Source organism: Meles meles, chromosome 12, assembly GCF_922984935.1.
Source record: "Meles meles chromosome 12, mMelMel3.1 paternal haplotype, whole genome shotgun sequence".
NCBI classification, from domain to species: Eukaryota; Metazoa; Chordata; class Mammalia; order Carnivora; family Mustelidae; genus Meles; species Meles meles.
Window position 1 is genome coordinate 34516085 of NC_060077.1, and position 13447 is coordinate 34529531.

Genomic DNA, 13447 nt, shown 5'->3' on the forward strand with positions numbered 1-13447 from the left:
TGGCCTGCCAGGTCTCTGTGGATAAGTCTGCCGCCAATCTAATATTTTTACCATTGTATGTTACAGACTTCTTTTCTCGGGCTGCTTTCAGGATTTTCTCTTTGTCACTAAGACTTGTCAATTTTACCATTAGGTGACGGGGTGTGGACCTATTCTTGTTGACTTTGAGGGGGGTTCTCTGCATCTCCTGGATTTTGATGCTTGTTCCCTTTGCCATATTAGGGAAATTCTCTCCAATGATTCTCTCCATTAGACCTTCTGCTCCCCTCTCTGTTTCTTCTTCTTCTGGAATCCCAATTATTCTAATGTTGTTTCGTCTTATGGTGTCACTTATCTCTCGAATTCTCCCCTCATGGTCCAGTAGCTGTTTGTCCCTCTTTTGCTCGGCTTCCTTATTCTCTGTCATTTGGTCTTCTATATCACTAATTCTTTCTTCTGCCTCATTTATCCTAGCAGTGAGAACCTCCATTTTTGATTGCACCTCATTAATAGCTTTTTTGATTTCAACTTGGTTAGATTTTAGTTCTTTAATTTCTCCAGAAAGGGCTTTAATATCTCCAGAGAGGCTTTCTCTAATATCTTCCATGCCTTTTTCGAGCCCGGCTAGAATGTTCAGAATCGTCATTCTGAACTCTTGATCTGACATATTACCCATGTTTGTGTTGATTAGGTCCCTAGCCTTCGGTACTGTCTCTTGTTCTTTTGTTTGTGGTGATTTTTTCCGCCTTGTCATTTTGTCCAGGTAAGAGGATATGAAGGAGCAAATAAACTACTAAAAGGGTGGCAAAGACCCCAGAAAAATGCGCTGTAACCAAATCAGAAGACACCCCTAATTGTGGGGGGGAGAAAGGGGATCAAAACAGGTTCTGAAAAAAAAAAAAAAAGGAAAAAAAAAATTTAAAAAATAAAACAAATAAAAAAATATAAAAAAGAAAGAAAAAATATATATATTTAGATGAACTAGTCAAAAAACGTTAAAAAAGAAAAGGGTAAAAGTTTTAAAAAATTTAGCAGAAGAAGAAAAAAGAAAAAAGAAAAAAAAATTGAAAAAAGAAAAAAAAAATTGAAGTAGCCGCAAGACTAAAGAATCATGGGGAGAAAGCCATGAGTTCCGTGCTTTGCTTTCTCCTCCTCTGGAATTGCTCTGCTGTCTTAGGAACTGAACCTGCTTTCTCCTTGATAGATGAACTTCGTCCTGGCTGGATATTTTGTTGATCTTCTGGGGGAGGGGCCTGTTGTAGTGACTCTCAAGTGTCTTTGCCCGAGGCGGGATTGCACCGCCCTTACCGGCGGCCGGACTAAGTAATCGGCTCGGGTTCGCTTTTGGGAGCTTCTGTTCCCTGAACGCTTTCCGTAGAGTTCTGGAGGACGGGAATGAAAATGGCGGCCTCCCAGTCTCCGGCCCAGAGGAGCCGAGAGCCTGGGGCCCCCCTCCTCAGTGCGCCCCCAGAGGACAGCACCCAATCACTCCCGTATCCCCAGCCTCTAGCCGCGCTCCGAGCTCACCCAGCCCGCGACCAGTTCAAGGTAACCCCGAGCTGAGAGTTCAGTCCTCGGCTCTGTCTCTGCAGCCGGCTTCTCCGTTCTAATACCTGCGAGCTCTGCGACACTCCGACACCCCCGATCCTTCTGTGACCCTGCGGGGCCTGGGGCCACGCTGACCCCGCGTGGGCTTCACCCTGGTTTAGCCTCTGGAGCAATGTCCCTCAGTGGAACAGACTTTTAAAAGTCCTGATTTTGTGCTCCGTTGCTCCGCCGCTTGCCGGGAGCCGGCCCCTCCCCCCGCGGTCTATCTTCCCGTCGTTTTAGATTCACTTCTCCGCCAGTCCTACCTTTCAGAAAGTGGTTGATTTTCTGTTTCTAGAGTTGCTGTTCTTCTTCTCTTCGCTCTCCCGTTGGATTTGTAGGTGTTTGCAATGTTTAGATAAGCTATCGAGCTGATCTCCTGCTACCTGATGTAGTCTCAGGCTGCTACTTCTCCGCCATCTTGACTCCTCCCCAACTGTCTGTATTTTTTAGATTAATTTACCTCCTTGTCTGAATTTAAGCTGGGAGCCCTAATCACACTTGTTATCATTCCCAGGCCCACACACATATACACATATCCATACCCAAATACATGTATGGATAATAAAAATGCCTTTATAACTCTTCATAGAGTTCACAGAATCTAAAGTGATTTCTAGATGCTTTTTTTAAAAATATTTATTTATTTATTAGAGAGAGAGAGGGAGAGAGAGCGTGAGTGGGAGAAGGGGCGGAGGGAAGGATCTTAAGCAGACTCTGCACCAAGTGTGGAGCCTGATGCAGGGCTTGATCCCATAACCCCAAGATCACAACCTAGCTGAAATCAAGAGTTGGATACCCAACCAAATGAGCCATCCAGGCACCACATTTCTAAATGTTTTTAACAATCTTTTTGTGTATAAAATCATTATAAAAGATTTAAGAAATTACAACATTAAGGGAGAGGATTCTGGGAAGATGGTGGAATAAGGAGCACCAGGAATCTGTCTCCCATCTGGACAATAGTTGTACTGGCAGAATTTGTCTGATGTAAGTCCTTTGGAACTCTGAGTTTGTTGAAGGCTTGCAACTTCCAGAGGAAGATTTAGCTGGAAAATTGTGGTTAATTTCAGTCACTTTTAGCTCTTAGCCCAATGGGAGCTACTCATACCCCACACCAGCCACATAGCAGGTAGCAACGTACTCTTCCTGAAACAGCCTACACATAGCTTCCAGGAGCTAGGGTGAGCAAAAAGGACTCTGTCCTCCAAATATTGGGAATCTGTCCTCTGCTACATCGGAATCCAAAGGTGTAAACAAAGAGGCAGTGATTATTGTTGCTTTGTTGCAAGCTCCATGCATGCTAAAGTGACTTCCAGAGGACCTAAAGGGCTAGCCTCCTTACCCACCTCCTTCATTCTTAGCTTTTTCCCTTTGGGGAGCCAGACATTAAACTACGATATTCCAAAACTACATATAAAGAGAATTATAAAGTGACAGTGCATGCCCAGGAAATGGCTCATAAAAGACCTGACAAGATCTTAAGTTTACATCTCAGGCTGATCATCAGCACAGACACAGCCTATAGCAATCAAGAAAACAATAAACAAAAACCTTACCGAAAAGCATCAGACCCTGGGAAAGGGACAGAATCTGATTTCCAGAGTTACCACATTATTAGATTCAAATGTCCAGTATTCAACAACAACAACAACAAAATCACAAGTCATTCAGAGAAACAGGAAGGTATGGCCCATTCAGAGTAAAGAAAGAAATCACCAGAAACTGTCCCAGAAAAAGAAGGGGATATGCCAAAGACTTTTAAAAAACTGCTTTAAAATGCTCAAAAAACTAAAAGAAGATATGGAGAAGGCCAAGAATACAATATGTGAGCAAATATGGAAAGATAAATAAAGAGCTGGAAAACCTAAAGGGAAACAAACAAAAAATTCTGGAACCAAAAATTCCAATAACTTAAATGAAAAATTCACTAGAAGATTCAATGGCAGATTTGAACAGGCAGAAGAAAGAATCAGCAAACTTGGAGATAGGACAAAGGATGGTGTCAAGTCTGAGGAACAGAAAGAAAGACTGAAGAAAAGCCAACAGACTGAGAGACTTGTGGGACACTGTCAAGTGGACCAAGATATGCACGAGGGGAGTCCCCAAAGGAGATGAGAGAGAGAAAGGGGCAGAAGGAATAATTGCAGAAATAATGGCTGAGACTCCTCAAATTTGAGGAATTACATGAATATAAACATTCAGGCAGCCCAGCTAAAATGAAAGAGACCCATACCAAGACATATTGTAATCAAACTTTCAAAAGCCAAAGACAGAGTGACAAGAGAGAAATGAGTCACTACACACAAGAGATTCTCTAAGATTTTCAATATATTTCTCACCAGAAACTTTGGTGGCGAGAAGATAGTGGGTCTCCACCCAATACAGCTTTCCACCCAACTTTCTGAAAGTTTGCTTTATACCACTTCACTTTTTATGAAGGACCAACATTAATATTTGTTTTAGCTAACTGAAAGAAATCCAAAGAAGATTTTTGACTTTTATAAAATGCTTCAATTGTTTTTTTAGTTTATACATTTTCAGCTTACAAAATGTTTCACAAGAATGCTCTACTTTCAGAGAGTGGGAGAGATCTGTATATTCAGAGTGCTTAAAGAAAAAAGTCAACCAACAGTCTTATATCCAGCAAAGCCATTGTTCGAAGTGAGGGAGAAATGAAGACATTCCCAGATAAACAAAAGCTGAAGGAGTTCATAACCACTAGATGCTTCCCAATGGAAAATGCTCAGAAGTCCTCCAGGGGAAATGGAAGGACACTAGTCAATAATTCAAAGCCATAGGAGAAATAAAAGATCTCAGTAAAATACATGGGCAATTATAAAAGCTAATAGTATTGTAACAATGGTTTGTAACTGCACTTTCTGTTTGCTACATAATTTGAGAGACTAAGGCACTTGAAAGAATTATTAGTCTATATTTTGGGAAAGACAGGGTATAAAATGTAATTTTGTTACATCCAAAAAGGATGGATACAAAGCTTTAGAAGAGCAGAGTTTTTGTGTATTATTGAAATTAAGCTGCTAGGAATCCAAATCAGAGTGATATAATTTTAGGATGTTAAATGTAGTCTCCATGGTAACCACCAAGAAAATAGTTACAGAATATACACAAAAGGAAAATGGGAAAGCAATTTAAACATTTCACTATTAAAAAAATCAATTTAACACGAAAGACAAGAATGAAGGAAAAGAGGGACAAAAGCTCTAAGACATATGGGAAACAAATAGCACAGTGACAAAAGTCCCTCCTGATCAGTAATTACTGTAAATGTAAGTGGATTGAACTCTGTAATCAAAGGCTGGAGATTGGCAGAATGGATAAAAACACATGCTCCAGCTATCTTCTGGCTAGAAAAGACTCCCTTGAGATTCAGAAAAACACAGAGATTGAAAGTGAAAGAATGGAAAGATATTCCATGCAAATAGTAACCAAAAGAAAGCTGGGAAAACTATACTGACATCAGACAAAATAGACTTCAAATTTAAAAAAAGTTAGACAGAGAAGGACACTATATTAATAAAAGGTTCAATACAGTAAGAAGATAGAACAGTTATTAACATTTATGCACCTATTGACAGCCCGTCAAAATGCATATATAAAGCAAAAACTGACAGAAATGAAGGAAAAATAGACAGTTCTGCAATAATAGAGACTTCAGTACCCCTCTCACAATAATGGAGAGAACAACCAGACAGAGGATAAGGAAATAGAGGACCTGGATACCATGATAAACCAACTAGATCTGACAGACACATACAGAACACTCTCCCCAACAACAGAATATAGTCTTCTCCAGGGCACATGGCACATTTTCAAGGATAGACCATATGTTAAACTATAAGTTCAGTCTCAGATTTTTTTAAGATTGTATTTATTTATTTGACAGAGAGAGACACAGCGAGAGAGGGAACACAAGCAGTGGGAGAGAGAGAAGGAAGAAGCAGGCTTCCTGCTGAGCAGAGCCCAATGTAGGGCTCGATCCCAGGACTCTGGGATCATTACCTGAGCCGAAGGCAGATGCTTAATGACTAAGTCACCCAGGTGCCCCCTCAGTAGATTTTAAAGGACAGGTATCATACAAAGTATCTTTTCTGGCCACAATGGGACAAAGTTAGAAATCAGTAACAAAAGGAAAACTGAAAAATTCACAGAACTGTGGAAATTAACACACTTTTTAAAAATCAGTGGATTAAAGAAGAAATCACCAGAGAGATTAGAAAGTATTTAGAAATGAATGAAAATGAAAATACAGCATACCAAAACTGTGGGGCACAGTGGAAACAGTGCTAAGGTGAAATTTACTGCTGTAAACACTTATATTAAAAACAAGAAATTTCAATGATTAGTTGCACAATGAATGTTCTGGTTGTTGTTGTTTTTTAAGATTTTATTTATTTATTTGACAGAGAGAGAGATCACAGGTAGGCAGAGAGGCAGGCAGAGAGAGAGAGGAAGGGAAGCAGGCTCCCTGCTGGTCAGAGAGCCTGATGTGGGGCTCGATCCCAAGACCCTGGGATCATGACCTGAGCCGAAGGCAGAGGCTTTAACCCACAGAGCCACCCAGGCACCCCGAATGTTCTGGTTTTAAGAAGAAGGGAAGGAACGAATGAACAAACAAACCAGCAGCCTAATTTACAACGTAAAGAACTGGAAAAAGAAGAACAAACTAAACACAAAGCTAGCAGAAGAAAGGAAATAATAAAGACTAAGGCAGAGATAAAATATAGGTAATAGAGAAACAATGGAGAAAGATCAATGAAACCAAAAATTGGTCCTTCAGAAATAGCAACATAATTGACAAACCCTTAGCTAGGTAGACTAAGGAAAAAAAAGACTCAAATTACTAAAATCAGAAATGAAGGGGGGGATAATTACTGCTGATTCTATAGAAATAAAAAGAGAATGTATCATGAACGGTTACCATCAAATTGGATAGCCTTGATAAAATGGACAAATTGCTAGAAATGCCAAGCCTAGCAAGACTAAATCAGAAAGAAAAGAGAAAATCTGACTAGACTAATAACTAGTAAGGATATTGAATTAGTAAGCATAAACCCTCCCTACAAAGAAAAGGCCTCTCGTGCCTCACTGGTGAATTCTTCCAAACATTAAAAACAACAACAACAACAAAAAAAAAAAAAAAAAAAAAACTACTGTCAATCTTTCTCAAACATTTTCCAGAAAATGAAGAGGAGGGATTACTTCCTAACCCATTTTTATGAGAACAGCATTACCCTGATGCTAAAGCCAAACAAAAGCACTACAAGGACAGAAAACTACAAAGCAATACCCTTTACAAATACTGTTTTTTTAAAAGATCTTTAACAAAATATTAGCAAATAGAATTCAGCAATGTATTAAAAGGATTATATACCCTGACCAAGTAGGATTTATTCCTGACTACAAGGATGGTCCAACATATAAAAATTAATTAGTGTGATATGCCACATCAACAGAGTGAAGAAAAACAACCACAGATTATTTCAATTGATGCTGAGAAAGTATTTGACAAAATTGAGCACCCTTTCATAATAAAGAACTTCACAAACTAGGAGGAACTTCACAATAGAAGGAACTACCTCAACATAATAAAAGCCATATATAAAAAGCCCACCTCAAACATCATACCCAGTGGTGAAAGACTGAAAGAATTTCCTCTAAGAAGCAGAAACAAGGCAAGGCAAGTACATCACTTCTGTTCAGCATAGTACTGGAAATGCTAGTGAGAGCAATTTGTCAAGAAAAAGAAATAAAGGGCAGCCAGAGTAGAAAAAAAGAAGTAAAATTATCTCTTTACAGATGTTATGATCTTATGTGTAAGGAAACCCTAAAAGATTCCCCAAAAACTATTAGAATAAATGAATCCAGTAAAGTAGCAAAATATAAAATCACACAAAAATCAGTTGTATTTCTGTACACAGACAATAAATAATCTGAAAAGGAAATTACAAAAGCAATTCCATATATAATCGTGTCAAATAAGATAAAATAGTTAACCAAGGAAATGAAAGACTTGCTCACTAAAAAGTACAAAACATTGCTGAAAAAAATTAAGACTTAAGTAAGGGAAATACATCCTGTGTTCACGGATTAGAAGACTTAATATCTTTAAAATGTTTACACGGCCCAACATGATCTACAGATTCAGTGCAATCCTTATTAAAATGCCAATGACATTTGTGCAGAAATAGAAGACAATCCATTCTTTTTCTTTTTTTTTTTTAAGATTGATTGATTGATTGATTGATTCACTGAGAGAGCACCAGCAGTGGTGAGGGGCAGAGAAAGAGGGAGAAGCAGACTCCCTCCTGAGCAGGGATCCTGACATAGGGCTCCATCGCAGGACTCCAGGATTATGACCTGTGCCAAAGGCAGATATTTAACCAACTGAGCCACCCAGGGCTCCAGAAGACAACCCATTCTAAAATTCACATGGAATCTCAGGGGGCCCAAATAGCCAAAGCAATCTTGAAAAAGAACTGGAGTATTTGTGCTTCCTGATTTCAAAACTTATTGCAAACTACAGTAATCAAAACACTCTGGCATTAGCATAAAGACAAAGATATAGATCAATGGAATAGAATAGAGAGCTCAGAATAAACCCTCACCTACATGGTCAAAAGATTTTGACAAGTGTGCCAAGACCATTCAATAAGTAGTCTTTAAAGAAATGGTGCTGGGAAAACAGGGTATCCATGTGCAGAAGAATGAAGTTAGGGGCACCTGGGTGGCTCAGTTGGTTAAGCATCTGCCTTCAGCTTGGGTGATGATCTCGGGGTGCTAGGAGGGAGCCCCGATTTGAACTTTCTGCTCACTAGGGAATCTGCTTCTCCTTCTCCCTATGCCCCCTTCCCACTGCTCATGCTCTCTCTTTCAAATAAATTAAAAAAAAAAAAAAACCCTTAAAAAAATTTTAAACACTTTAAAGATTAAAAAAAAAGAAAGTAAAAAGAATGAATGGGTCCCTGGTTGGCTCAGTCAGTTTAGCATCTGCCTTTGGCTCATGTCATGAACCCAGGGTCCTAGACTCGAGGCCCACATCGGGCTCCCTGCTCAGCAGGAAGCCTGCTTCTCTCTCTCTCTCTTTCTCTCTCTCTCTATCAAATAAATAAATAAAACCTTAAAAAAAAAAAAAAAGAATGAAGTTAGACCCTTACCTAACAAATACAAAAATTAACTCAAAATGGATTAAGGACCAAAATGTAAGACATAAAATAATAAAACTCTTAGAAGAAAAGATAGGACAAAAGCTTCATGAGATTAGATTTGGCATTTTTTATTAGATAGGACACCAATGGCACGGATTTTTAAAAATGGACAAGTTGGAATTTATGAAAATAAAAACTTTTGTGCACTAAAAGATATCATCAAGAGAATGATAAGGCAAACCTCAGAAGATGAGAAAATATTTGCAAATCATATATCTAATAAAGGATTAATTTTCAGAGAATATGTAGAGAAAGTCCTGAAACTCAACAACAGAAAAGACAACCTAATTAAAAAATGAGCAAAGGACTCAGATGGTCATTTCTCCAAAGAAGATATACAAGTGATCAACAAGCACATGAAAAGGTTCTCAGCATCACTAATCATTAGGGAAATGCAAATCAAAACTCGAGTGAGATACTACCTCCTATCCACTAAAGTGGTTACCATCAAAATAAACAAAAACCAGAAGATAATAAGTGTTGACAAGAACGTGGACAAATTGGAACCCTGTGCACTGTTGGAAATGTGAAATGGTACAGGTGCTGTGGAAAACAGTATGGTGACTCCTCAAAAATTTAAAAACAGAATTACGTATGATCCAGCAATTCTACTTCTGATTATATAAGCAAAGAGATAGACATCCATGTTCATCAATTGTGAATACATCAGTATTCACAATTGCTAAAACATGGAAGCAACCCAAGTGTCCCATCAGTGCATGGAAGGCTAAGCAAAATGTGGAATAGCCACACAATGGAATATTACTCAGCCTTAGAAATGGGAAATCCTGCAGTTGCTACACCGACGAACCTTTAGGACTTTTTGCTAATGGAAGAAAGCAATTACAAAAAAGGCAACTACTGTATGATTCCATTTATATGGGATTCTTAGAGTAGTCAAAATCAGAGAGAAAGAAAACAGAACAATAGTTGCCAGGTCTGTAGGTAGAGGAGAATGGAAAGTTATTGTAATGGTTACAGAATTTCAGTTTTATAAGATGAAGAGTTATGGGGATAGAAGATGGTAATGGTTGCATAATGATGGATATATTTAATACCACTGAACTGTACAGTTAAAATTAAGATACTAGGGGTGCCCGCGTGGCTCAGTCGGTTAAGTGTCAGGCTATTGGTTTCGGCTTAGGTCAGGATATCATAGGGTTGTGAGGCTGAGCCCCGTGTGGGGCTTACACTCAGTGGGGAGCCTGCTTGCAGATTCTGTCTGTCTGCCCCTCCCCCTGCTCATGTGCTTACTCGCTCAAATAAATAAGTCTGTCTTTAAAAATTAGACAGGGGCACCTGGATGGCTCAGTCAGTTAAGCATCTGCCTTCGGCTCAGGTCATGATCCCAGGGTCCTGGGATCCAGCCCCGTGTTGGGCTCCCCAGGGAGCCTGCTTCTCCTTCTCCTTCTCCCTTTCCCCCTTGATTATTCTCTCTCTCTCCATCTCTGTCAAATAAATAAATAAAATCTTAAAAAATATAAAATAAAGACACTGAGTATATTTTATGTATGTTTTACAGCAATGGAAAAAAAGAAACTTTTTCTGGAGGAAAACACTTATATATTAAGATATTCTTAGAACATTCACTTGATTTCTTATACACACGGAGTTTTTAGTGATTAAAATTCTTTAACTGGTTATCTTGATTTACTTAATAAGATTATATCAAGAACATAATAAGAGCTGGTTATTACCTATAATTGGCATTTGGCCAGGCCAATGAAATATTACAGAGATTCAGTTAAATCACATAATGGGTTTTTGTATCTTTCTTGATTGTAGAAATAGTGTTGTTTTTATTTAGTGATTTCTCTTGGGGGGACAGTCCAAATAGATGGATCACTTTTAACTTTGTGTTGACTTTCACTTTCCTCACTCACAACACTGCAGCAGGCTTACTTTGCAAAGAGAGTAGGAGGAAACACTAAAAAAAAACTTGGTTAGCAACATAATTTATTTCTAATGTTCTCCTTATGTTTTCACAATGTGAATCCAGAACCATTCAAACACTTAAAACATTCTGCTTTTAAACCCTATCCCAAAATATCACTAGGCAGAAGAGAGCAATGTTAGAGTATGAACATCAAAACTGGAATTTACTTTTCAAAATTTAAATAGAGATTGATTTAAATCTAAGGACAAAATGTCTTGATAATCATCAGAAAGGAAAAGTTTTTATTTTTTATAGTTCATCTTTTAAAAAGGAGAATATAAAATGACTACACTTGAAAATTTTGGCATGACATGGGAGACTTTTTGGACACACAGAATGCATATTTTTATTTCTTTTATATGCCTGAGACTCTATAATTGCAAAATCCTATGGTATATAACATGAGGGCATTTACATGTACAAAGCCGAGACTATAATTGTGTTTTATGTATAAGTTTGGATGAATATTAAAAATATGAAATATTTTTCCTTTTTTCCTCACTGTGTCTGTAGGAAAGTTTATCTTGCAGAGATTTTTGTATAACAATCCTCATAGTATCCCCATAAGGACCTCCAATCTTAACCCTCTAATGAAATAAACATTTCATCTTTGAATGCAGTGTTTGTCACAAGTGACAAAGGGTTTTCTGTTAGGAATTCAAAATCTAAGATTTTTATTTTGTAGGAAAGTTCATTTCAGCTTGGTTCATTTCATTTCTTTAGAGCCTCCAAAATTCTTGCCCATATCATCAACACCCCAGCCAGAGAGACGGCAGCCACCCCAGAGACGACATTCCATTGAAAAGGAAACACCCACTAATGTAAGACAGTTTCTGCCACCGTCCAAGCAGAGCTCCCGATCTCTTGTAAGTAACTGGAAAACTTCATAGTGACTTAAAGATCAGTGAGAGGCCTCTTATCATTAGCTCTCAATGATTAGGAGGAAAAAAAAAAACTTTCAAATGTTAAAATGAACTTCAAACAGCTTTATTTGTTTTTAATATCTAAAGAAAACCAACTCTAACAGTGACCTAAATGAAATTTGACCATTCTTTGTTCATTTTAAAGTACTTTTTTTTTCAGAATACTTATCAGTGGTTGAAAATATGTATTATTATTATTAAAGAAATGCTTTCTTCTTTTTAAGGGAATTAGTATGCTTAAAAATTGTTAAAACTCATCAAAAGGTTGTTTTATGGAGGCAGAAATATGAGGAGAGAATTTTGATCCATTAGAACCCATTGTACATTGTTTTCAAGTATGTTTTATGATCTTGGAGCCAAACCTGCTGTTTGCCCTGGATGACAGTTTTGTTGTTTTCCCAAGACTTCAGGTTCATCTAGTGGCTTTGATTCCCAGGACAGTAGGCCCCTGCCAGGAAGAAGTAACAGACCCTCTAACCAAAGGCAGTCTGCAAAGATTCTTTTGTAGTCCCACTTGACTTCACAAATATTTGCCGGGGAGATGAAGACTTCAATCAGTCATTTTACCAGCAACCTAATTCTAATGTTTTCTCAGGTGTTCCTGAATAAAAAACACTGGAATATGCTTATTCCATTTTTTTCAGCCATATTTTTAAGCTATCTTGAATTATCAAAGGTTCAAATAAAGCAATGACAGATGTCCCTCCCTCAAAGTAGAGGAAGGTGGTGTGGTTACTGTGAAGATACCAAGTTTGAACAGAGCTTTATAGTGTTGAAATTTAATCAGTCATCTCTGTTCCCAAACAGTTCGACTAAAGAACTAGTGATTATATCTCGATTCCTGACCCAATTCCTCTAACTCCCAAATAATCACTGAAATATTGATTAAATATAGCCTCGCCAGTGGTTTACCCATAGGAAAAGAGAACTCTAACCAGACAGGCTCAAACTTCAGAATCCAAAAACTTTTGTTAATGTGAACAGCTTTTTGCTTTAGCAAAATGTAGTTATTATCATAGCTTAAGTCTGTTCGAGGTCACAAGTCCAATAATCAGGTGATTCTTCTCTTCACCCAACTTTTCTCTTAGAAGCCAGTGCATCATTCAGCTGTGTACCAGGCCTTGTGATCACATGACACCGCTGTTAATGTTAAATTTAAAAATTATCAATGTAGAGGAACTGTCAGGTCAATTAAAAGAAATTTCAGCTACTAGGAGAAGTTTTGAATAGAAGAGAAAAAATACCAAAGAGGTAATGGAGGAAAGACCATCCACCCACATGGAGGGCCCAGAAGTGTTTTCCTGACAAAGGGGAACTCTTGGTATGTGCTAGGTCAGGCTGCGAGTTACTTTTTGTGGAGAAGAAGAGCAAGATAAAACCAATCTGTGGTCACAGCTAAGAGTCTCAGTGGAAGGCAGTGGGAAAGCACTTCCGTTCATTGGCTGGCGTCCAGGTTCCACATGGAACCACAACAGCTCCCTCCAAGGGCCCAGGGCACCAGCTGAGACAAAGTCGCTTCCAGGTCAGAGTAGTGACCCTTCTTGCTAGTATCTTGTCTTGGGAAATCCATAAAGTCACACTCATCTTGCGGCAGTGCCCTCTAGCTTGGTAAGTATCATTTTTAAAAAGTATGACAATTTAAAACTGTTGCTCTATTTAAGAAAACAAGGCATCATTTTGTATTTATAACCCCTCCACTGAAAATGGCAGAAATGTCTGTATTGGTCCTCATTTTTATTTTTGTTTTGTTTCCCTCTCTTTCCCTAGGATGTTTAAAACCTAATTTTTTTCAT

At 38.3% G+C, this 13447-nt stretch overlaps 1 protein-coding gene across 7 annotated transcripts in view; it reads left to right on the forward strand.

The window, feature by feature from the left end:
- Window positions 1–13447, forward strand: part of SPIRE1 (spire type actin nucleation factor 1) — a 203265-nt gene that overhangs the window by 178440 nt on the left and 11378 nt on the right. For all 7 annotated transcript variants that reach the window (XM_046025412.1, XM_046025413.1, XM_046025414.1 and 4 more), the window contains one exon: window positions 11455–11597. In XM_046025412.1, the coding sequence (XP_045881368.1) occupies window positions 11455–11597 (143 nt within the window). The remainder of the gene's footprint in view (window positions 1–11454; window positions 11598–13447) is intronic.